A 25,782-nucleotide genomic window follows, 5' to 3' on the forward strand; every position below is an offset into this window, starting at 1 on the left:
TATTCATACATTTCTCGCAGACTGGTGGGCAATCATTTGTACTTGAGCAGCAATGACCACAATGCGTTTGGGGCAGGGGGAAAGCCTGTTAATGCAACCTGACAGGAGTGAGCGCAGTCAGTGAGCTGTCTGTTTCCTCCACAGAGGAAAATTCTTTCAGAAATACTGGCCCCAAAAACGGGGTCTTGTTGACGGTTTGACCGACTACAAACGTGATCACGTAAACTCAAGCAATTACGACCCCATCCAAAGCAGAGAAATGTTCTGGAGACAATAACAGAAAAATAAGCCACACAAGAGCACTCGCATGCACATTTTCATTCCATTTCAGAATATAATATTTTATTGTATTTTAAAGTATTTAATTGTATTTTATTGTATTGTTGCTGTTGTTTTTTTCTTCCTTTTCTTTGCACATGAGAGCTGCAATGCCAATTTCACTGAACTTGTTCAGCGCCATAAGAACAAGGCCCTTAGGGTCTAACGAATACTTTACATTTGGTTTGAATCTATAGACAGGTTTTGTCTTTTTTTTTTTATGACAGACTTGCAACCTGTTTCATTTCAAAGTGTGTCATCCACAGGGGGCACGGTGGCGCAGCTAGTGCAGCTGGTAGTGCAGCCGTCTCACAGCAAGAAGCAGCTGTTTTTCTTGTTCTCTTTTTCTTGTCACTCTTAGGTCACGTGGGAGATATGGAGAACGTGTCCAAGGTGGAGCCCTCCAACGGGGACACCCGGCCTCTGGACGTTTTGCCCAGTACAGAGGAGAAAATCACAGACAGGGATCAGTGGGGCAACAAGCTTGAATTTATATTGTCAATGGCTGGAAATATTATTGGCCTGGGAAACGTCTGGCGTTTCCCTTACCTCTGTTATAAGAACGGAGGAGGTGAGTGCTTTTTTGCATGCCTGAGTTATAAAGTGAGCAGAGTATCAGGATGTTGAGCATCTTCGTAAACTATTCCTATAATCTGCACAGGGGCCTTTTTTATTCCATACCTCATCTTCTTGTTTACTTGTGGGATCCCCCTCTTCTTTCTGGAGACTGCTTTGGGTCAGTACACCAGCGAGGGAAGTATCACCTGCTGGAGGAAAGTCTGTCCGTTGTTTGAAGGTAATCTCGCCTTCCAAAGAAGGATCATCGAATGATTTGAAAAAGTTACAAAGATGAAATTGTTTCCATAAGTTTTACATAATTGCGTGAAAAATGTTACAATATAAATGCAATGGTGTAAAAGTCATATGGGGTATGTTGTATTGCAGAACTCGTGAAGGGATATTTGGGTATAATGTTGGTTTAGTATTTTTCTTTCATAAAAGCATCTGTAAACTTAAACATGTAAACTTAGACATAAGGTGAAAGTTCAGGATCAAATAGCAGCCTAGGCGTTTGCAACAGACTGGTCCTGTCTCCAAACCTAATAAAATCCCACCAAGATGAAATGCTTCAGACTAACTAGAATGTGACACTACAACACCACAGTTTTAAAACATACACTGGCATGGTATATACTTAACCCTCCGGGACACCTTTAATAATTGTTACACTCTGACCCCTTCGCGCAGAAAACGCGCTTTTCATAAGGTAGCTATAAAACATATTATACATTAATATTATATTCTACTTTAATTGAGCTAATTTCTTTCACCAATATCTGACCTAAGTATTGATATCAAATATTCATGATTTTTTAAAGATTTAACCCTTTAAATGCCAGGTTTTTGTCACGATGCCACCATGTTTTTAGATGAAAAAAACTGAAAAATTGAATTATTTTCAATATACTACATGCAAAGTAGATTTTTTTGTTTTGGGTTATTACAGCCTGGGATATGTCAATGATGAGTAGCAACATTGATTTTCATGCATTATTATTTTTTGTGCAGTGTCAAATAGTTACACTTTGACCCCTTCGCGCAGAAAACGCGCTTTTCATAAGGTAGCTATAAAACATATTATACATTAATATTATATTCTACTTTAATTGAGCTAATTTCTTTCACCAATATCTGACCTAAGTATTGATATCAAATATTCATGATTTTTTAAAGATTTAACCCTTTAAATGCCAGGTTTTTGTCACGATGCCACCATGTTTTTAGATGAAAAAAACTGAAAAATTGAATTATTTTCAATATACTACATGCAAAGTAGATTTTTTTGTTTTGGGTTATTACAGCCTGGGATATGTCAATGATGAGTAGCAACATTGATTTTCATGCATTATTATTTTTTGTGCAGTGTCAAATAGTTACACTTTGACCCCTTCGCGCAGAAAACGCGCTTTTCATAAGGTAGCTATAAAACATATTATACATTAATATTATATTCTACTTTAATTGAGCTAATTTCTTTCACCAATATCTGACCTAAGTATTGATATCAAATATTCATGATTTTTTAAAGATTTAACCCTTTAAATGCCAGGTTTTTGTCACGATGCCACCATGTTTTTAGATGAAAAAAACAGAAAAATTGAATTATTTTCAATATACTACATGCAAAGTAGATTTTTTTGTTTTGGGTTATTACAGCCTGGGATATGTCAATGATGAGTAGCAACATTGATTTTCATGCATTATTATTTTTTGTGCAGTGTCAAATAGTTACACTTAGACCCCTTCGCGCAAAAAACGCGCTTTTCATAAGGTAGCTATAAAACATATTATACATTAATATTATATTCTACTTTAATTGAGCTAATTTCTTTCACCAATATCTGACCTAAGTATTGATATCAAATATTCATGATTTTTTAAAGATTTAACCCTTTAAATGCCAGGTTTTTGTCACGATGCCACCATGTTTTTAGATGAAAAAAACAGAAAAATTGAATTATTTTCAATATACTACATGCAAAGTAGATTTTTTTGTTTTGGGTTATTACAGCCTGGGATATGTCAATGATGAGTAGCAACATTGATTTTCATGCATTATTATTTTTTGTGCAGTGTCAAATACTCACACTTAGACCCCTTCGCGCAAAAACCGCGCTTTTCATAAGGTAGCTATAAAACATATTATACATTTATATTATATTCTACTTTAATTGAGCTAATTTCTTTCACCAATATCTGACCTAAGTATTGATATCAAATATTCATGATTTTTTAAAGATTTAACCCTTTAAATGCCAGGTTTTTGTCACGATGCCACCATGTTTTTAGATGAAAAAAACAGAAAAATTGAATTATTTTCAATATACTACATGCAAAGTAGATTTTTTTGTTTTGGGTTATTACAGCCTGGGATATGTCAATGATGAGTAGCAACATTGATTTTCATGCATTATTATTTTTTGTGCAGTGTCAAATAGTTACACTTAGACCCCTTTGCGCAAAAAACGCGCTTTTCATAAGGTAGCTATAAAACATATTATACATTAATATTATATTCTACTTTAATTGAGCTAATTTCTTTCACCAATATCTGACCTAAGTATTGATATCAAATATTCATGATTTTTTAAAGATTTAACCCTTTAAATGCCAGGTTTTTGTCACGATGCCACCATGTTTTTAGATGAAAAAAACAGAAAAATTGAATTATTTTCAATATACTACATGCAAAGTAGATTTTTTTGTTTTGGGTTATTACAGCCTGGGATATGTCAATGATGAGTAGCAACATTGATTTTCATGCATTATTATTTTTTGTGCAGTGTCAAATACTCACACTTAGACCCCTTCGCGCAAAAACCGCGCTTTTCATAAGGTAGCTATAAAACATATTATACATTTATATTATATTCTACTTTAATTGAGCTAATTTCTTTCACCTACATCTGACCTAATAATTGATATCAAATATTCATGATTTTTTAAAGATTTAACCCTTTAAATGCCAGGTTTTTGCCATGATGCCATGTTTTTAGATGAACAACACAGGAAACACAGAGCAGCAACATTGATCTTCATGCACTATTATTTTTCATGCATTTCAAATAACACATACTTTTTTACCCAGAAGTGAAACAATGAACAATGAACCAGGAACAGTGAGCCAGGAACATCAAAACTGACTAAATAACATTCAATAACATTCAATAACAGCAACAAAATTGTGTCAGAGAGAAAGAAAGAGACTCTGTGTGTATGTGTGTGCGTGTGTGTGTGTGTGCGTGTGTGTGTGTGTGTGTGTGCACGCGTGTGTGTGTATGTATGTGTGTGCGTGTGTGTGTGTGTGCGTCTGTGTATGTGCGTCGGTGTGTGTATGTGCGTCGGTGTGTGTGTGCGCGTGTGTGTGAGTCAGTTTAGGTGAGGCAGGAGCTGCAAACAATTTGGTGGTGCTCCATGCAGATGGGACTGTCACACTTTCTGCAGGTGGAGCAGACTTGTTTGTTGCTGGTGCTCAAAACACACTGCCTCCTCCTCTGGGTGGTGTGTGGGGATGGGCTTGCACTTGAGCTTAGACCTGGGTCTCCTTTGAGTTCAGCACCAACACCAAGGCCGCAGCAGCTGGTGTGCGGGGAGGTGGCGTCTCCTTGCCATTTGTGGAGCCACAAGAGTCTTCCCCAGCTCCTCAATGAACAGCCTCCTCTGCTAACCTTTCCCCCGTTGCCATGAGGGATCCACGGTGGTCCAAAGGATGAAAGCAAATTTCACTGCTACTGAATTTCCCCACTTCTGGAAGTCTCATCTTCCTCACTGTCAGAGGACACATCCAAGCTCTCAGAAGACGATTCAGACACCGGTTCCTCGTCTGTAGTATCTGTGTTCTCTGTGTCAGATTCCTCTTGCCCGCGATCAGAATCAGACTCCATCACTATGTCCAAAGCTTTGTGCACTCAATAGGCTCTCTCCATCTTGCCAAATAAGAAATTACTAGTTCCACAGGTTGCATTTTTATAAACTTTGGCTGCAGTCGCAGCTGTGTAAACGACTCAACAAAAAGCAGGAGTTTGTCTATGGCTGCACCTTTCATGTGATTCAAAATGCCCCATGTTTGGATTTATTTGTGTTTATGGACCTCTTGTGTAGGTGTGTGTGGTGTGCATTTATACAAAATAATCTTAGAGGGGCTTTAAACTTCTGCACAAAAACCATGTGAATGAATGAAAACAGTGGCACTTGACAGCCTTTGCTCATAATGTCATAAGGTCACACACACACACACACACCACACACACACAAACACACACACACACACAAACACATACACATACACACACACACATATACTAACTGTACATGCACACATACACACACACACACACACACATGAAGGGAGGGGGAGGGGTGAATTGTGACGGTGCCATCCAGTGGAAATAGCATGTTTTTTCTCCATATGCCAAATATGGTAAAAATGAGGTAATCTGGTTCAGAGTAGTAAATATGATCAATTCCAAGGCAAAAGACCAGATTGACACCTAAATATAATAAAATGCATTTATTATGCTTTAATGGAAGCGAGATCAAAAATTGAAGTTTGAATGGGTTTCAATGGCGCGTTTTTTGCGCTAAGGGGTCAGAGTGTAACAATTGTATTTTACAGAGTGTATTTTAGACTTACTGTAGGAGCTGAGCTGGAAATATATAGATCATATAAAAATACACAATCTCACCAAAATTCATGCCATATGGATGAACTCAGCCAAAATTATCAAAAAATGAAAAGTGAAAAGCGCGTAAAATGCGCCTAGGTGTCCCGGAGGGTTAAAAACAAGTACAAAAAAAGGTTTGTTTTTCACTGCAGTTTTGCATAACACTTTAGAGGACACGTTGTGGAAGAGCTCTTCTCCTTTGCCCACAGCATGATGGTCTCCAAATGATCTAATTACATTCTGGTCCTCATGCAGTTCTGAACAAACAAAAGTGAAACACCTTTTAAACCATACGGCTTTACACCTGATTTATGTTGCAGCCCATCTTTGCTGCTATACACTGCCCCCTCTGGACAGCCGGGGCGCCCGATGGGGTGGGGAGAAGAACATGTACATTTTAAATTGATGAATGGATAGATAAATACATTAAGTAGCCCAGCCAATAAATATTTTAGGTTAAAATCATGACACTAACTTGTCTTAGTGGCGCTGCAAAGAAATTTAAATGCTGCTGATTATCATTATTATTGCCAAGGTGGAATCAGGTGTTGATACAGTTTCAGATACAATTTTCATCACATTCAGCAGTTTTTATCAGTTACATCTGAAGCTAAAATATCAACAAAGTTTGTCTTATTTGTTAGTTTTTAGGAAGCTGCTGAATAGTAACTAATAAAAGGCCAGCTTGCCACTGTTACTGATTTCCAGGTGAGTGTTAGGTCAGGGAGAGAGACGTTAAGGTGACCCCATCACACACACCACACACAAAGCCCAACCAACAAAATAACTAATTTCCACAGGCGTACTGACAGTATTATAATTTGTTTTTTCTTTTCTTTTATGGGCCAGGATTGGGTTATGCCACCCAAGTGATTATTGGTCTGTTGAACATTTACTACATCGTGGTGTTAGCGTGGGCTCTCTTCTATCTGTCCAATTCCTTCACCATGGATCTGCCCTGGGCATCCTGCAACAACACGTGGAACACAAGTAAAAATTTTCAGTTCAATAACATTAGACACAGGTTTGTTGTTCCAAGCATTTTGCAAAATCTGCACATTTTTAATGCATTTCAACCGTCGCAGTGACATGATTCTCAGCACAAAATCCCAGATTGGCTTTTTAAAGGAGCTTGAGGCAGGATTGAGGCAGGATTTATGAAAAAAATTTGTAGGCCTATACGTTTTAAGTTTTCTAGTAATAATGTCAGATGAAGCGTTCCAAACCAAAAAGAATGAGCCCTCTACCGTATCTCTCCGTTGCCTTGAACAGGCTGTGTGCTGCAAAATGTGCTGCAATTCGGAGTCCGAATTTCCCGCGCTGTCCTGCGGATGTGACGTCACATGACGCTGCATGCACGTTCACCCCGTTGTCCCGTGCCGGCTTCGCTGTTGGCTGCAGTACCCCCGACGGCCGTCGAAGGGTGGCGCTAGAGAGTCTCATTTCTTAAAAGGAGCCTCATGCTCCTTTAATGTTGTTTCAAGAACCCTGTGACATGTAGACAAGGACTTATTTGTCTTCTTTTAATGATGGCATTTAGTAATTTAATGCCTAAGACTGAATTTGGGGCAGCACAAACACTTTCACATGGACGTGGCTCTTGTGTATACTGTACAGGCCTTTCAAGCTACCTTTAAGCCAGGTTGTCACATTTACAAATACATTCATGCCTGAATAAAGACTGTTACCCTAACACAGATAAGCATATCAGTTAACTATATGTCAGAAACTATTAAATGCTATGAAAAGTAATTATAATTACGTCAGAGAATGAGGATCTTAGGACCTTGTTGCTCACAAATGTAAGTATAGCCAAACCTCAGAATGCTAAAGTACAGTAGTTGATATCAAAACAGAACATCACCTGGTGTACTGAATGTGGTGAAACCACTAAACAGCCCTGTGGCTAATGTGTACTGTTTTAGGGTCGCTATTGAATCTGAATATCACAACAATTGCTGCGTGCTAATTTTCACTTTTCCCATCTTCGTTTATTCATTCACTGTTCTATGTCAGTGTTTTTGCACTGCCTAACTTTTCTGTTTTAGAGGTTGCATTGCTTCTCTTTTCCCAAGTGTAACTTGGAAACCTCAGGGAAACCTTGGATTTCTTCAAGAGGTTGAATGTCCTTTTGTCTGTTCTTCATTCAAGATTCCTGTATGGAATTTCAGAGGGGAAATAGCTCCATCAATCACCATGAGAACGTCACCTCTTCTGTTATTGAGTTCTGGGAGTAAGTGCCTTTTTCTTTGGTTTATGTTCTATATGTAAAAAACAGCACCTCACCAAATATCCAAGTGATTTGAATTTCAATTCCAGGATGTTTTTGAAAGCCAGTCCAATGAATGTGACATTTAATGATTTCAGAGACCAGACCAGTGTGTGTGTGTGTGTGTGTGTGTGTGTGTGTGTGTGTGTGTGTGTGTGTGTCTGTGTGTGTGTCTCTGTGTGTGTGTGTGTGTGTGTGTGTGTGTGTGTGTGTGTGTGTGTGTGTGTGTGTGTGTGTATGCATGTGTGTGTACTCTAGGCGCAAAGTGCTGAGAATTTCTTCAGGTATCCACCAGATTGGCTCTCTGAACTGGGATCTTGTTATTTGTGTGGCAATTGCATGGGTCCTCTGCTACTTCTGCATCTGGAAAGGAGTCAAATCCACTGGAAAGGTGAAACCATCCCTCCTGCAGCAAGAGTAATGAGTAATTTTCTTCCAATACAGAAGCCATGTAGTAATTTATTTGGAAATAAATCATAAAGATTGACATAATTTGTATAAACTTAATTAGCAAAGTTTGGTATTTAATATAGATTTTATATCAAACCAGAGTAGAAAAATCTGGAGTTTTAATTATCACAAACAGTGTCTAGCAATACATAAGTCCCATTGGAACAAAACACGGAAGAAGGAATTGTTATAAAACTGAGTATCTGATGAAGATGCGATGTCTTTCCACACAGGTGGTTTACTTCACAGCAACCTTCCCGTATGTGATGATGGTTGTCCTGCTGATCAGAGCGATCACCCTGCCAGGAGCCTCCGGGGGAATCCGCTTCTACCTTTACCCAGATGTGGGAAGGCTGTCTGACCCACAAGTATGGTATCTTATTTGGGCAACATACCATAACATTGACAAACTGTAAATCCATGACTTTGCATGTTTTCAACCTATTAATGATTAACAAAATGCAAAATGATCACACAATGTTACAGGACTGCCTCAGGACATCTCACCAGGCAGATAGATCATACACATCCAGAATAATGTGGGCATGTATCCACACTGATGGGATTTTTATGATCTGGCTCATTTATATGGATAATGAATCAAAAAAAATTTCACTCACAAATTGAGCACCAACATTTAATGAATATAATATAAGTAGGTCCATCTAGAGTTATAAATGTTGATGGGCGATGTTCGGCCCTGTCCTATGTGGTTGTGACTATGTGATTATGTGAATTTCAACTTTAAAGCCCAGTTCTGAGGCCTCAGTCTGCGACCAGCCTCGAGTTTTATTCACTGAAACAAAGGAAACAAAGGAGGGTTTGTAGTCCACAGGAGGTGTCAAAAAAAGGCGGGATCCGAACCTGCGACCACTGCAGGAGGACTGTAGCCTCAGTATATGAGCCACTTGCTTAACCCACTGCACCACTGAGCGGCCCGAATGTTGCTATTTTTAAGAATTCTAGTGAAGAATATTTTTCATATCCTGTTGGAAAGGATATTTTTGCTTAAAACAAGATGATGTTGACTACATTTATGGTATTTTAGGCTTATTACTAGAAGGGCTGTTTTTGATACCGTATTTTTGCGACCATACGGTGTGTGTGGAAAGGCACAGGCTCAGTTATGTGTGCCATTACTGTATTTAACACACACACATGGCGCACCGAATGAAAAGGCGCCGTCTACACACACAAATGGTGCGCCGCCTTACAACAACACACACACAAGCATACAAGTGTGCGTATTTAAAAATAGAGCGAGAGCAAAACTGAGTTTGATTGTGCTTTATTTAAGTCTTTATTACAAAGTACTAACATTTTTTAAATCACCAATGAATAATCAAAAATCAAAACAAGCGTCATTAATACGATACGATACAAGTTTTTATTTGTCATTTTCAAGACACATGTAACACACTGCACTGGGAAACGAAATTTCGTTGCCTCTTGCTCAGAAAAGCAAATGATAAACTAAATGATAGTTTAAAAACGTCCTAACTAAATTTTTACTTAACTTAAAAAGGTGCTTGAGTGCTTAAAAATATGAAAATAAATAGAATATGCAGCCTTACATTTAAAAAAAACAGTTTGGTCATTATAATTGGTTATTATAATCCTTTCATTTTGAGTTCAACAGTCTTATGGCCTGGGGGTTGCAAAACCTGGCTGTTCTGCATCTCGCACTGCAGAATCTCCTGCCAGAGTTGAGCAGTGTGAACAGTCCATGGTGTGGATGTGTGGAGTCTCTGATGATGCCGTTGGCTCTCGTCAGACAGCGCATGTTTCCGATGTCCTGGATGGAGGGCAGAGATGTCCCGATGATCTTCTCTGCCGTCCTTACCACTCTCCGGAGGCATTTCCAGTCCGCTGCTGTGCAGCTGCCGCACCACACAGAGATACAGTTCGTCATGATGGACTCGATTATGCTCCTGTAGAAGGTGGTGAGGATAGGAGGGGGGAGACGGGATCTCTTCATCCTGCGTAGGAAGTGCATGTGCTGCTGTGCTCTCTTCACCAGAGATCCTGTGTTTTCTGTTAGGGAGTTGGTGATGTGCACTCCCAGGAACTTTGTGCTCTCCACCACCTCCACTGCTGAGTTGTTCATATGCAGCGGAGTGTGTTTGGGCTGCTTCTTTCTGAAGTCAATAATGAGTTCTTTGGTTTTGTCGACATTCAGGAGAAGGTTATTGCTGCTGCACCAGTTCACACGCCGCTCCACTTCCTCTCTATAGGCCCGCACGTTGTCGTTGCGGAGGAGGCACAACACGGTCGTGTCATCCGCATATTTTATGATGTGGTTGGTGGTGGATCTGGGGACACAGTCATGGGTCATGAGAGTGAAGAGCAGTGGGGTCAGGATGCAGCTCTGAGATGAGCCGGTGCTCAGGGTGATGACTGAGGAGGTGTTCTTCCCCACCCAAACAAACTGGGGCCTTTCAGAAAGAAAGTCCAGTATCCAGTTGCATAGTGTGGTGCTGAAATCAAGGGCTGCCAGTTTATCTGCTAGATGCTGGGGGATTATTGTGTTAAAAGCTGAACTGTAATCAACAAACAGCATCCATACAGAGGTGTTCCTCTATTCCAGGTGTTGGATGGAGTGCAGAGGAGATGGCGTCCTCTGTGGAGCGGTTCGGGCGATAGGCGAACTGTAGTGGGTCGAAGCAAGGGGGTAGTTTTGAGACCATGTGTTGCTTTATGAGCTTCTCAAAACACTTCATCATGATCGGAGTGAGCTATGGGGCGATAGTCATTTATACAGGTTATTGTGGATTTTTTGGGCACTGGTGTGATGGTGGCAGTCTTGAGACATGATGGGACTGTGGCCTGATTTAGGGAGGTGTTGTAGATGTCCGTCAGAACCCGGGCCAGCTAGTCGGCGCATTCCCTGAGTAGGCCCCAGGTATCTCATCCGGCCCGGCTGCTTTCCGTGTGTTGATCTTTTTCAGGGCTCTGCGGACATTAGCAGTTTGGAAGGACAGTGGCTGTTCTCCTGGCTGGGGCTCAGATTTCCTTGTTGTTATTGTGTTCAGTTCCTCAAACCTGGTCGCCAGATTTAAAAGCAGCATTCCGTGCTTTCAGCGTGGCCCGCACCTCAGCAGTGATCCAAGGTTTTTGATTTGCCCTGGTGGTGATGTTCCTGGTGATGGTGACGTCCTCTATGCAGCCTCTGTATGTACCCTGATACAAACATGGCATACTCAACCACATTTATGTTTTGGTTGTAAGTGGCTGCTGTCTTAAAAATGTCCCAGTCTGTGCATTGAAAACAGTCTTGTAGTGGCCAGACTCTGGCCAGACCCTCCGGCCAGAATCTAACCTGCTTCACATACCCCTTTTACACCAAGCTGGTTCCAGGGCTGGTGCTAGTGCTGGTGCTAGAGCCGGTTCGCGGTTGGTTCTAAGTAAGAACCGGTTGAGAACCGTTTGCTTTTACACAAGTTGGTGCTGGCCAGCAGCTGGCCAGAGAGCCACGTCATCACGTTACTGTATACGTCACCACCATTCCCCCTCGTTTTCATCCCTACCCTGATCAGGAAGCTGAGAGCCAAAAGCTGTTTTAGTTTCAGTTGTAGCGCTGTTAATATGGCACTTTATTAAGTTTTAATATTTTTTCAGGCGTAAAAGTAACCGTTAAGATCCCCAACCTGTGCTCAGTTTATCCAAATAACGCCTGTTAAGAAATTTGCTCTGAAAATTTCGGAATTTCTGTCTGACTGCCGGCTCCGGAGCTGATTTATGGTTCCGCGTTAAATCGACGCAGAGCCTACGGCGTAGGGTACGGCGTAGGGTACGGCGTACGGCGTCCGTCGCCGCGTAATCTACGCCGTAGGCTCTGCGTCGATCGTCACACCATATGAGGAAGCCGACAGTTAAAAGCTGTTTTAATTCCTGCTGTAGCGCTGTTAATATGGCACTTTATTAAGTTTTAATATTTTTTTCAGGCGTAAAAGTAACCTTTAAGATCCCCAACCTGGGCACAGTTTTTCCAAATAACGCCTGTTAAGAAATTTGACTCGAGAGCCGGCAGCCCCGGGGCACAGCAGCTCCTCACAGCTGGCTCAACCTGCGCCGTCTTCCCGGGGGAGAAACCTACAGCTCTGTTGAGAATTACGCTGGATGAAAAAAATCATTTAGGAAGATAAATGTTGGTTTACAGTTTTTCACAATTGTTTAAACACATTTCCTGATAGACTACCTCTCTTTCGCAAAACTCTAAACACAAATTACAAAACTCACACACAAAATGCAAAATCCTACACTTCTCTTGCAAAAGCACACTCTACCCTCAAAACAGTGTTAACTCTTCACTAAATGGTATTTCCTTCTCAAATGCCAAACACATACATCATTTGAGTAGACATTTCTGAGCACCTACTGAACACTGATGTGCAGAATGGAAGACACTATAGTATGAATGGAAAACACTATATGAATGCCTCAGTAGAATCATGCATTTGTATGTTCAGTGTTACACCTTCAGCTGTTGTATATCACCATATAGTATTCTTATGTATAGGCTATTCAAATAGAAAACACACAATTCTTTACTGTAACAACAAATAATATTTTACAGTATTTGGACTCAAAATGTGCAGTCCACTGGACATCACAGCAAGCTGTGGATGAAAACTTGACAGAAAATAGAAACAGAACAAAAGTATTAGGCTGCATCCTGCCTTTCATCCCTGGCTGGCCACAGGACCTCATCCACATCGCAGGCGATGTTCTCCCTCGCCCAGCAGTGGGGGAATAATCTCCTACACCTTGACAGGCCTCAGCAGTGACATCGCCACATGCGTCCTCCGTGGCCTGCAGCAGTGGGATCCGTGTCTGAGGGTTTCTCTCGTATACCTTCCATCTCCAGGCAGAGAAAAACTCCTCAATTGGGTTGAGGAAGGGAGAGTATGGAGGGAGATATAGGACATCAACTTCTGGATGGACCCTGAACCACTCATGGACCAGAGCAGCCCGGTGGAAACTGACATTGTCCCCGATAACAAGGAACCTGACCACCTCTGTGTCCTCCATCTGGTCTGGCTGGACAATGATATTGTAAAGCTGGTCCAGGAATGCTAGAAGAAGTGCAGTGTTGTAGGGGCCAAGGGTAGCATGGTGATGGAGGACGCTGTGGTGATTGATGGCAGCACACATTGTTATGTTCCCTCCACGTTGGCCAGGGACCTCTGTGATGGCACGCTGGCCGATGATATTCCTCCCATGGCGCCTTCTTTTTACAAGGTTGAACCCCGCTTCATCAATGAATATGAATTCAATGGCAGATTGCATATTGCACAACAGCCTTTGGAGTTTAGAAATGTGATTGACTGTGTGTTCTGTGTGAACAGCAAGAGAGGAAATTCAGGAAGAGTGTGCAGGATATTGGGAATTGTGTGTAGTGTTGTGAGAAATGTGTGGTATGGAATGGGAATTTGAGTCTAGAGCAGTAAATGTGCTTGGAGTTCAGCAGGATTGGTTCAGCCACCTGAAACATGAGTTTCAGGTTGTGCACATTGTGTCTGATGTTCCAATAAATGTGTTTAAACAATTGTGAAAAACTGTAATAGATGAAATCTATCAGTTGTAGCTACGCCTGTTAAGAAATTACGGCGTACGGCACGCGTCGCCGCGTACATCAACGCAGAGCCTAGGGCGAGGGGGAGTATTGGGACGCACCCCAAGTGATGCTGCTGGCTTCTCAAGCCTTTCTTGGACAGCAAAAGTTTGCGATCCAGCAAGGTGACCATTGCTGCTTCTGCTTTATATCCATGTTAACGTTAGATTTTAACAGTATGTTAAGTTAACGGCCGTCTTCAAAGCTCCGTTGTTTAAAAATGGCGCTCTTCCGTGTTTACTCCTGCTTTGGTTGCTCAGTAACACCGCCCCCAGCCCCGCCCCCAGCCCTTGACGTAAGCACGTAGCCCCCAAAGTAAAGTGGTTCTTACCCTGGCCCAGCAAAGACTTGGTTCTCCTGTAGCACCAGTTTTGAGAGCCAGTCTGGCTCTAGCCCAGAACCAGCCCTGGAACCAGCTTGGTGTAAAAGGGGTAACAGTGGGCTCCCCTCTGATCAACAGGGGCTTGTATGCTGGAACAAACATTACAGAGACATGGTCTGAGGAGCCGAGGTGCTGCTTTGAAAGCCTGCTTGATGTTGCTGTAGGCTAGGTCTAGTGTGTTTTCTCCCCGTTTAGCAAAGTCCACATATTGATGGAAATGAGGGAGGACAGTTCTCATGTTGGCCTGGTTGAAGTCTCCAGCAACAATAACAACACCCTCCGGGTGGTTACTTTGCAAGTCACTGATGGAACGGTATAGAGTCTGCAGTGACTCCTTAGTATTGGCACTGGGGGGGATGTAAACAGCTGTGATGCTAACCGTAGAGAACCCATCAAAGTCCTTATCCTCCGTTTCTGAATTAAACAGCTGCGCTAAATCAAGTATGCAACAGTTGTCAGGACTCAGCCGTCGGGCTTCATCCGGAGCCTGACCCGCTGAGACCGGGAGAACTGCTCAGCGCGTCAGCATGAGCCAGACACGCAGCTCTCTGGCTACTCTGGCCCGATCAGCGCGATCGGGCTGCGGATGAAGCCCGACGGGCTGAGTCCTGACAACTGTTCCACTTTCTTCACTGTCAGAGTCACTTTCCGTGCCGTACGGCCCCTCGGAAATGATGCCGGCTTTTGTGAAAGCTCAAACAACAGTCCAGCCCAACAGTCCAGTCCAGCAGACACGTTAGCCCACGCATCTACAATCCATCAACAGTAAACGACGGAGCCAGCCGCCGGGCAGGCCAACCTCCCTGCCCGCGGGGACGCGTCGGCTGCCACTCAGTCGGGCGCTTCCTCCAGCCTTCGGGCCTGCCTCTGCGACGTAGCTCCCCCGGGAGCCGCATCTCCTTCTCTGTAGCGAGGCCGAGTTGCCCCATCCTCCCCAGGTGTCCCGCTATGGAGCCCACCGCCGGGCAGACCGCCCTCCCCCACCCACGGGGATGCGTGGGCTGCCGCTCGGGCGGCTGTTCTTCCGGACCCACTGTGTTTCTCAAAGCGCTCCCGCGAGGGAGCCGCGGTGAGAGCCCTGACACACATCCGGTGCACTGCGTAATTCGGCATGCAGCACATTTTGAAAACAAAAATAAGACGTTTATATGCGCCTAATGGTCGCGGTATATTGCCTCGTCATAAGACACGTAGTTCAATTTAGCTTTCGTTGAGCTCCACCCAAGCTACCGCAGCCCTCCATCCCTGCTTTGGTCCACATAGATGGCTCAAACAGAAAAGCTGACAGCAGCAGCAGTCCGAGTACAGGCACGACCTGGATTCTACCGTGATAGCCTGAAATGGCCATCAAAGCACTGACCAGGGCCTGGGGCATCTGACACGTCCCTCGGTAGTTGCATCTGACAGAATGTTGACTGGGCTGTTGGCGTGGTTTTCTCCCCTCTGAGCCTTCGAGGCCAACGCCAAGCCTGTTGTGCAGTCTGCTAATTCAATTTACAACAAAACAAGCCAAATTGTGTTTAAAATAAGAGTCAATGTGTTCTTAATTCTCAGCAATTATGTCAAATCTAAAGAGAATGATGAACAACAAGGTACCTAACGCACCAGGCCAACACACGGCCAACGTTCCGGGGGCCGTCCTGGGGACTGTGCAGACCTGCGAGACAGCTCCGGGGGTCGCCCACGAAGCCGGGCAGACCGGCGAGAACGCTCGGGGGGACGTCCACGAGGCCGACCAGACCGGCGAGAACGCTCCGGGGGCCGCCCACGAGGCCTAGGCCTGGGTCTTGACGCGGGTCTCGGCGTGGGGCTTGGCGCGGGTCTCGGCGTGGGGCTTGGCGGTCTTGGCGTGGGGCTCAGCGTGGGGCTCAGCGTGGGGCTTGGCGGTCTTGGCGTGGGGCTCGGCGTGGGTCTTGGCGTGGGGCTGGGCGGTCTTGGCGTGGGGCTTGGCGGTCTCGGCGTGGGGCTGCGTGGGGCTCGGCGTGGGGCTGCGTGGGGCTCGGCGTGGGGCTCGGCGTGGGGCTCGGCGTGGGGCTTGGCGTGGGGCTTGGCGTGGGGCTTGGCGTGGGGCTTGGCGTGGGGCTAGGCGGTCTTGGCGTGGGGCTTGGTGTGGGGCTTGGCGTGACGGGAACGTGACATGGCTCAGGAACGTGACATGGCTCAGGAACGTGACATGGCTCAGGAACGTGACATGGCTCAGGAACGGGACATGGCTCAGGAACGGGACATGGCTCAGGAACGTGACATGGCTGCGGGGGTGCCCGGGTCCGAGGCGCTGGCTGCGGGGGAGCCCGGGTCCTGGGCGCCGGCTGCGGGGGTACCCGGGTCCTGGGCGCCGGCTGCGGGGGTACCCGGGTCCTGGGCGCCGGCTGCGGGGGTACCCGGGTCCGTGGCGCTGGCCCCCCCTCGAGGGGCGCTGGCCTCCTCTCGAGGGGCGCCGGCCCCCCCTCAAGGGACAGATCCCAGATGTCCCCAGAGTCCACATCCAGGGCGGGCTGGGGGGGGACACGGGTCCTCGGAGCTGGCTGGGGGGGGACACGAGTCCTCGGAGCCGGCTGGGGGGGGACACAAGTCCTCGGAGCCGGCTGGGGGGGGACACGAGTCCTCGGAGCCGGCTGGGGGGGGACACGAGTCCTCGGAGCCGGCTGAGGGGGGTCCGAAACCATCACCGGAGGAGGGGCTGGTGCGTCCGGGACCACCACAGGAACGTGGGGAGGTGCATCCGAGACCACCACAGGAATTGGGACAGGTGCAGGAGCTGGAGCCGGAACAGGCTGGGGCTGGCGCTGGCGCCGTCGCCGTTGCATCTGCAGGCTCCTGGGCCCACCCAGAGCCAGGCGTGTTCCCCAAAAGGGGTCCCAACACTCACGCACGTTTTTAGCCGCTTCACGGCAGAGGAAGTCCAACATGGTGAGGTACTCTCCCGCTGGGTCCGCCTGGTCGGTCCGTTCTGTCAGGGTTAGGTTGTTTTAGGACCCAAGTGCAGGAGACAGAGGGAGGCTGGAGTCAGGAGTTCTCAAAAACAAAAAGGATTTAATCCATAAAAAGGCAAAAACAAGGCGCTGCAGAGCAGGATAAAAAAACACAAAAACCAGGATCAAGACAAAAACTACAAGGAGACATGGAGGAGAGAACAGTACGGACCGACAGAGCACAAAGGAATGACAAGACAAGATATACTGAGGGGATAACGAGACATGACGAGACACAGGTGCAGACACAATCAGGGCAGATGGGACACAGGCGGGGCAAGACAGAAACTGAAGGCAAACTGGAGGCTGGGGGAATGTCAACCTTGACACTTAGATTTTCATTATTTTTATTTTCCCCTATTTGTAAGGTATGGGTGGAAGCTGGATCTCAGATCTTCTTCTCTTATGCCATCTGTTTGGGTAGCCTCACCGCTCTTGGAAGCTACAACAAATACAACAACAACTGCTACAGGTGAGGAACATCCTCTCCCACAGTGATGGGGAAAAACTAATTCACGCATTTTTATGGGAATGTAGTTAGAGAACCAGTCAACAGCATGGTCTGACATTCCAATGGTAGACAGTCGCTGACATAAAATACTCTGATCGACTGTATCAAATACCTTTGAAAGATGAATAAAAAGCACAGCTCAGTATTTCTTGGCATCCATGGCTTCCACAATATCATTTATCACCTTCATGGCAGCAGTTGCTGTACCATGCTGCTTCCTAAAACTTGACTGAAAAGGAGATAAAATATTGTTCAAGCTCAGGTAGACCTTAACCCGGTCTTTAGCCTTTCAAGAACTTTTGCTAAAATCCAGAGCTTGGGTCTATAATTATTCAATAAAGTGGGGTCAGACATATAGGCTGAGTTATAATACATGCAGCCAAAATGTAAGAAACGTTTGTGTTTAGTAAAGTCTAGTTAGTGTAAACTCTAGTGTGTTATTCAGATTAAGACGACTGTTAGGGCCAGTAGTCATAGCTGCAGCTACACAACAAGACGAGAGTAGCTGGTCTTAAACAGAGCTTCATCCTAGATATGCTGCTCTAGACCTACACTGAAGGGGGACACCAACATCATCCACTAAGCGGTGCCGTCACCCCTCCTTCTCTTTGCTTTCTCAGTTTTTAATTATAAGTATCCCATCAGCATAATTGTTCTCCATTGTTCCTGTAGTTTTTTATGCTGGTCCGGCCCCTCCTTTTCTCTTCTGTGCATGTTTGCAGGCCAGAGCCTCAGAAGCAGCATGCTGCCCTGCAGTCCCCCCCTCTGATCATCCCACTGCCTGCCTCCACCTGTCTTGTGTGGATGTCTGGTAGATACCTGTTGACATGCTGCCCTGCAGTCCTGCCCCCCGATCACCTCAGTGTCGGCTGTCTACATCTGCTTATACAGTCATACCTGTAGTGCACCAGTTGACTAGTGTGTTTGTGTCTCTCCTCTCTCAGTTCTTCATTCTCTCTGTCTGTTCTCTCTTTACCTGCTCTGCCCAGCTGACTTTCGCCACGAGTGTCCCCCCTTATGATCCAGGTCCTGTTCAAGGTGTCTTCCCTCCTAAAGGGTAGTTTTTCCTTGCCACTGTTTGGCTTAAGGTTTTTCTCCCACTATACTAGGGAACTTTTTACCTCCCAGTGTTTATGCTTTGTTTATGTAATAATTGCCCAGGGCTCATGTTCTGGGTCTCTGGAAAGCACCTAGAGACAATTCTGTTGTAATAAACACTATATAAATACAATTGAATTTAATTTAATCGTGAATTATCATCATGTCTCTTGTCTGTGTTGTTTCCAGGGATTGTTTGTGGCTGTGTTTTCTGAACAGTGCCACCAGTGTTATTGCAGGCTTCGCCATCTTTTCCATCCTGGGTTTCATGTCCTACGAGCAAAACGTGCCCATATCAGAGGTGGCTCAATCCGGTCTGTGTCTCCCCCCAATTCATTCCTGTATTATCCACTTGTTTGTTTGAGCTCAGTAAGATAAAAGCACATCAGCAGCACAAATTTTACTGTTGTGATCACAACACTCAAGAAATGTATTCAATCATACTTTTGAAAAGACAGATCTCGGCTAAATGTAAGAATTACAGTATATTCAGTTTTAAGGAGCTGCTGTGGTTTAATACTTTAAATGTATGACTAAGTTTGAACTACAAATCCTAACTCCAGATGTGATTTATGTGTGACTCAGGTCCTGGTTTGGCCTTCATAGCATATCCTTGTGCAGTTTCCATGATGCCTTTTTCCCCTTTATGGGCCTGCTGCTTCTTCATCATGATTATCTTTCTGGGACTAGCCAGTCAGGTGAGAATACACAAATGGAGTATTAGAATAGCAGTCATACTGATATAAAACAACCTTTTGTTACTAATGCTGATCATATAAGTACAGTTTGTCCTTTTTTTTGTCCTTTTTCTGAACTTTATTGATAAGGTCTAAACCAGGGGTCACCAATCCTGGTCCTCGAGGGCCGGTGTCCTGTATGTTTTACATGGTTCGCTGCTTCATTGCACCGTGATAAAAGTGACTGTGTCATTAAGAGCAGAGGCGATTCTAGGGTCTGTTGGGGCCCTAGGCAAAAATTTCTAGGGGGCCCCTCAAACCAGCGTTCATCGCCGTTATGTTATAATAAACTGACACCAACGAAAACTTTATGACATTTTGACCAGGATTCCTTGCGAACAGAGCACGCGCAGAAAACAAAGTCTTCTTTTTTGCGTTTTTTGGCGGATTGCATACCGCCATCTACTGAACCGGAGTATGTAGGACAGGATCTAGTTGTCTATAGCTTTACATTAAATCATCTAATATAATAATACTAATGAAAAGAGAAAAACTCAAAACAAACAAATAAAACAAATAAACCAAACAAGACCGCTATATACTCACTATATCCTGTAAAATAGAAAACAATTGAATGTTCCGTTTGATGGGGATATTCCGTTTGGCGTTTACATGACTGAATATTCGGGTTTTAAAAGATTTATTGACTGCATGTAAACGCAGTCGTCATAGCTTTCATAGCTTAACATTAAAGGTGCGTTTCCACTACACAGAACAGCTCTACTCTACTCTGCTCTACTAACCAAAAACGTGAATAAACTTAACACTGGTCTGACGCTAGTTTTGCTGTTTAACGGTAGTTATCTGCTCCACTTAACACTGTCTTGCTTTCTTCTGTCTTTGTCCTCCTTTTTTTTCTTCCTCTTTTCACTGTCGGATGGATAACTACTTCTCTTCATTTTTCTTCACCTTCGGCTGAGCCGAATCGGCTCCATTTAAAACTTCCAGAATGAACGTTAAATTCTGTGCACACGACACTGTGTGTAGTTTTTTATTTTGACACTGCGTACAGGTGGATGGCCGTGATCATGGGAATGACAACATGGGGCCCCTTAAGGGAGGTTTCTTACTGGCTACTGAGATGTCATTGATAATTGCCTTATCCCAAGGAGGGAGATGTGGTCATTACGGTTACCACATTTTGAGATCTGTACAGTAAAAACAGCCTTCAATACTTTTTTAGTCCTCTAAACTCCTGATAGGAAACACTTTTGTAATAAAAGTAATTATACATTTTTTTTTTTTTGGGCCTCATGGGCCCCCCAACAACTCAGGGCCCCAAGCAGTTGCCTGCCTTGCCTGTTCACGAGAATTGTGCAGACCTCAATGACAAGCTGATGGCGATGATTAATTAGAATCAGGTGTGTTAAAGCAGAGAAAACTCTAAAACATGCAGGACACCGGCCCTCGAGGACCAGGATTGGTGACCCCTGGTCTAAACGGACACAAATGTGTACACACATGTTACACATATTGCCTCTTTCCTGGTCAGTTTGTGGGCATGGAGAGCATGGTGACCGCCATGGTGGACTTGAATCCTTCTGTCTTCCGCCGTAAAAACGGCAGGGAGCTTTTCCTCCTGGCATTGACTGTGGTGTCCTTCCTCATCGGGCTCATCCTGCTGACGGAGGTTTGTCTAAACATCCAAAAGAAGCAGAACGTACACTCCTAAAGTGCATATTGAATCAGGAGGCAGTAAATTATGACATTTTGACATTTTGACATTTTGGGGGGGGGGGGGGGGGGGGGGGGGGGGGGGGCTGGTTGAAGTAGTAACAACTGTGAAATAGGACGTCTAAGTTAATTCTTGAGCTAAACTTTGATCATCTTTTATACTTTAGGCAATCTGCTGATAAGCTTTTTGGTAAAGTGACAAACATTTGAAGTGAAAGTTCCCTGAGAATATTACTAAGAGTAGATTTGTGTACTCATTAGCAGCAGTATCTCATCGTTACATATCTAGTCCGTTAACACAAGAGTCACTCAGAAAGAGAAACCAATAAAACATTTTTCTCTTCAAAGTCTTTGTGTGTTCCTTTTTGCCTTCATTTTTGTGAACTCACACCTGTTTGTTCCTGCAGGGAGGCATGTACGTTTTCCAGCTCTTCGACTTCTATGCATGCAGTGGGATGTGTTTGATTTTTGTGGCCTTTTTTGAATCGATTGGCATCGCTTGGGTTTATGGTGAGTGAGACTACTAGATCCAGGTATAAAGTCTAATTTTACCTCCAACCCAGCGAGAGAGTATGTTATTTTATAGCCTGACTCAATACTGTAAACTCATTCGGCAGTAATATGTTTTATTCATGAAAACTGTGAATTATTCTATTGATCACTTCTGTTTAAACTCAGCAAATCGTGACGTAAACATTTGCTAGTATGTACTTGCGGGTCTTCACTGTTTGTGCATCCTCTCCTTCGGTCACAGGGGCTGATCGTTTCTATGACAACATCGAGGATATGATTGGCTATCGTCCCAGGTCTCTCCTGAAGTACTGCTGGCTGTTCTTCACCCCTGCAACATGCTTTGTGAGTTTCACACCATTCATCTGTAGAAAGAGCAACCCCTGCTGTTCAGCATAAAAAATGCAATTCACTCTCGAAACGACTCAACACATAAAAACACTTTTTTCTCAATGTTTTACATCCTCTTAAAGTTGGGCTCACAATCACAATAGCTACACTACAGTAATACAGAGCCTAAATATATCCTCCTTTGTCTCTTAGGGAACCTTTGTCTTTGCATTGATCAAGTACTCACCGCTGAAGTACAACAAGGTGTATGTGTACCCATGGTGGGGGGATGGCATTGGCTGGGTTCTGGCTCTGTCCTCCATGCTCTGTATCCCTCTGCTGATGGTCGTGAAACTCTGCAGCACCCCAGGAACACTGAGAGAAGTAAGTCTCACGCCTTGCGCCATTGTTGTCAAGCGGCAACAAAAAATGTATTGATTAATGGAGTTGAAAGATATAAAAAATGTCATTTTTAGTGTTCCAATTTATGAATGCTGAAGGATTCATTATATTTTTGTTTTTAGAAAGACATCAGTTGATTTGCTTTTATGGAGAGAAAAAGGCAGCAAAGCCCATACTCACTCTCTTAAAAGTGTTAATGCTTGAGTGGCACTGTGAATAAACTTGATAAACAGGAAATGTGAATATATGAATCCTGAAAATATAACGCTTAAATTGTTTGTTTCATCTCATCTGTCACTTTGGATTTAGCTTCCTCTCTTATCTCATTTCCTGTCTGATCTATTTGACACATAGAGTCCTACAGTATATGAATCAATTTTGACGTGGACGTCAATATTTCTTTAAACTTGACCTTTCTGAATTTTCATGCTCAAAGTAAAAAAAAAAGCAAATGAAGGGCAGATTAATGATTAAACCTGTCTTTTTAAATTCTACCAATGACAGATTGCTTTATCAGCTACATGTGAAAAAGTCTGTTAGCGTTAGAAAAACCATGAAATAAATAACCAAACAAATAAATAAATACTTCAAAAGGTTTTAGCATCTTATTGATTTTACATGTGCAGTAGCTTTTTACTTCATATCAAATACAAACGGTTTGCTCTATTATAACCTATAATATTCTTCTCAGACATTAATATTACCATTGTACTTACAGTTAATTGTATTGTTTTTAGATTAAAAAAAAGAGAAAAAAATAGCACAATCACAACTTAAAGTGGCCACTTCTGTACATTACTCTCATTTTAACCTGTTCAGAGAGCAATTATGAGATTCTTGTGGTCTAATGGTGAAGATATTTACTAAGTAATTACACGCTATTTAGATTTCAGCAGGGAAACATTCAGTTCAATTGCACTTTAAGTTGAAAAAATTTCATAAAAATTAGATTAAATACAGAATAATTCAGTCCAATTAGAGAAAATACCATTTGTTCCAGTTTATAACAATCTGCTTCATTTCAAACTGATCCAAATCCAGTACAATTTAATTCAGTATAATAACATATATTAATTGCTCATTTGTGAAAAGTTGGTGAGCTAAGGAATCCAAAAGATTGCACCATAGCACCTTATGTCAAGACTTGTTTGACTAACCTAGGTTTTACCAAGTTTCATTGCTAAGTAGCATCATCTCCATAGCAATAGGTTGTAGGTGTTGTTGCCTCATAATATAACCTAATGGATGCATATTGAAAGAAATATTGGTCCAGGTGTACAGTAGAACACTGCCGAACTCCAATTTATTTGATGCCAGTTATACTACATACATTATTCTTATTCATTTAGTCTCTTACTCATTGGAACCCTTTTGTCAAATTTGGTCAAACATCATTTCACTTAAAAACTAATTTTCCTTTCGCAGCGCCTTACTATCTTAACCACTCCTTCCACTGACCTGCCTAAGATGAAACGAGAACAAGAGACACTGCTGGCCATCTTTGCAGCCGACGGGGACCACCTTCAACAGAAATCTCCTCCCACTAAGGATGGCTACTTCCCTGTTGAGGAAAAGGAATCTCATTGCTAAAGACTTGAGGGTTGGAGTCTTGTTAGGGTCTCAAAGTTCACTCTTCAGCTTTGACCAATTATCTGTTATACCTCACCTGATAAGGGAGTGAAACTGCTCCAGATGATGACACTCCAGAGCCTACTCACCTGCCTACTTGTTGCTGGAACCTTTGAAAGGTGCCTTCAACAAGACTTTTGAAACAACCTCGTTTACATGTCATATAGCACTGGCAGTGATATGTATATCTGAAAATGTGACCGCTGTAGGTGATCATTGGCAAATCATTTACATTTGCTCGTGTTTGCTTTCTAAGTAAGCATTTTCATCGAATGTGGAAATTTCTAATGTTCCTTTAGTCTGAGATGACATTTTGGTTACTTTGTTGATTATCTGTATATGCCTATACAATATTTTGAGTTGTATAATGGTAATGGCTCTGTTTTTACTGTACTGCGAAGAGTTGCTGTCTTAGGGTGTTATATTTTCTAAAAGAGAAGAAAAAAGTCTATCTATGAATACTAATAACCAATTCTTCAGTGGAAGAATTGGTTTGAATTTTTCTTTTAGCTGAAAGACCACAACTGAACTCAGATAAGCCGTTGTTTGTATTTCTTATGAATATCGTTGCGATTATTGATTTGTCACCCATTGTATTGAACTTTGCAAAGCTGCATGGAAGGGTTACTTGTTTATTCTTTTATTTTTTATCTTTTTTGGGGGGGGTTGTTTGTTCAGTATTTTGATATTGACAGTATTTGAATATACTTCAGTTTGGCTTTCATCTAATGCACTAATTTAATTGAAATTACACTGCAAAGTCCTGAAAGACACTGTTGTGCGACTTTGATTATATGGACAGAGAGAGTTGGTTAAAGGGTTTAATTTTTTTCTTTTTTTAAATGAATCGCTATTTCTATAAATGTTGGGATGAATGTATGATCACTAATTGCTGGGCACTTTTAGATTTAAATAACTTTCATAATCAAAACATTTTTATGACGAAATAAAATTACCTTAATTTGAATGAAGCATTTATGTTTTGTGGGCTGATTTTCATTGAGTTTACTAGAATTTATATCCCTATGTTAATATACGGAATAAGAAAAGAAAAGACTAACTTTCCAACTCCGCATTAAATTCACAAATGATGTGATCCTATCATTAAAGGTATGGTCAAATCCTGCATATCCAAAGGCTAGTTGTCAATCTTTTGAATACAGATAAAAAAAACAAAAAAAAAGACTCTTCATGCACTCCCAAAACTGTAAAATTATAAAAATGCAAAAGTTATGAAAGACACCAACACCGTAAATATAAAAATGGTTGGTCAGGCCTTATGGCCTTATGGTCAATATCACCTTAAAGTACCTTTGGTGTTCCCATCAAAGTCCCCCTATTCAACAAAATTCTGACGTTGTGGTATAAATGACTAAACATTTACACACATAAGTTTGAAGTCTCTTGACATAGATTTCCACCATTTTATACCATACTTAATTTTGCCATGTCCCTAATGCTGCTCCGCTAACTTCAATGAATGCAAAAAGTGGTTAAAGACACTACGTTAGAATTTTTTATTTCCTCATTTTTCTTCGCATGTTCTTCAATAAAAAGAGACCACTGGTATACAGTGAACAGTTTTAAGATACGGGGGCGTTTCATTCGTACTTCTCACCTAAAAATATTGAAATGAACTGAATTTGAACTAGTTCAAAGTG

General features: G+C 43.0%; 1 protein-coding gene across 1 annotated transcript; it reads left to right on the top strand.

Annotated features, from left to right (window-relative positions):
* The first annotated feature begins 618 nt into the window (after positions 1-618).
* LOC133443839 (sodium- and chloride-dependent GABA transporter 2-like) lies at positions 619-24,531 on the top strand. The gene is made up of 14 exons (XM_061721120.1): positions 619-889; positions 980-1,114; positions 6,393-6,533; positions 7,695-7,776; positions 8,071-8,203; positions 8,496-8,630; positions 17,599-17,702; positions 19,029-19,153; positions 19,425-19,537; positions 21,069-21,206; positions 21,658-21,760; positions 22,005-22,105; positions 22,304-22,474; positions 23,918-24,531. The coding sequence occupies exons 1-14, from the start codon at positions 694-696 to the stop codon at positions 24,080-24,082; spliced, it is 1,842 nt and encodes a 613-aa protein (XP_061577104.1). The 5' UTR covers positions 619-693; the 3' UTR covers positions 24,083-24,531.
* The last annotated feature ends 1,251 nt before the right edge of the window (positions 24,532-25,782 follow it).

This window comes from Cololabis saira, chromosome 5 (assembly GCF_033807715.1).
Source record: "Cololabis saira isolate AMF1-May2022 chromosome 5, fColSai1.1, whole genome shotgun sequence".
NCBI classification, from domain to species: domain Eukaryota; kingdom Metazoa; phylum Chordata; class Actinopteri; order Beloniformes; family Belonidae; genus Cololabis; species Cololabis saira.

Bases quoted from the DNA above. Each gene is read 5' to 3' on its own strand.
- LOC133443839 (XM_061721120.1), top strand. From the start codon at position 694: ATGGAGAACGTGTCCAAGGTGGAGCCCTCCAACGGGGACACCCGGCCT. The intron at 8,631-17,598 runs GTATGGTATCTT...CCTATTTGTAAG, and splicing joins GAAGGCTGTCTGACCCACAA to GTATGGGTGGAAGCTGGATC. The intron at 17,703-19,028 runs GTGAGGAACATC...TGTTGTTTCCAG, and splicing joins TACAACAACAACTGCTACAG to GGATTGTTTGTGGCTGTGTT.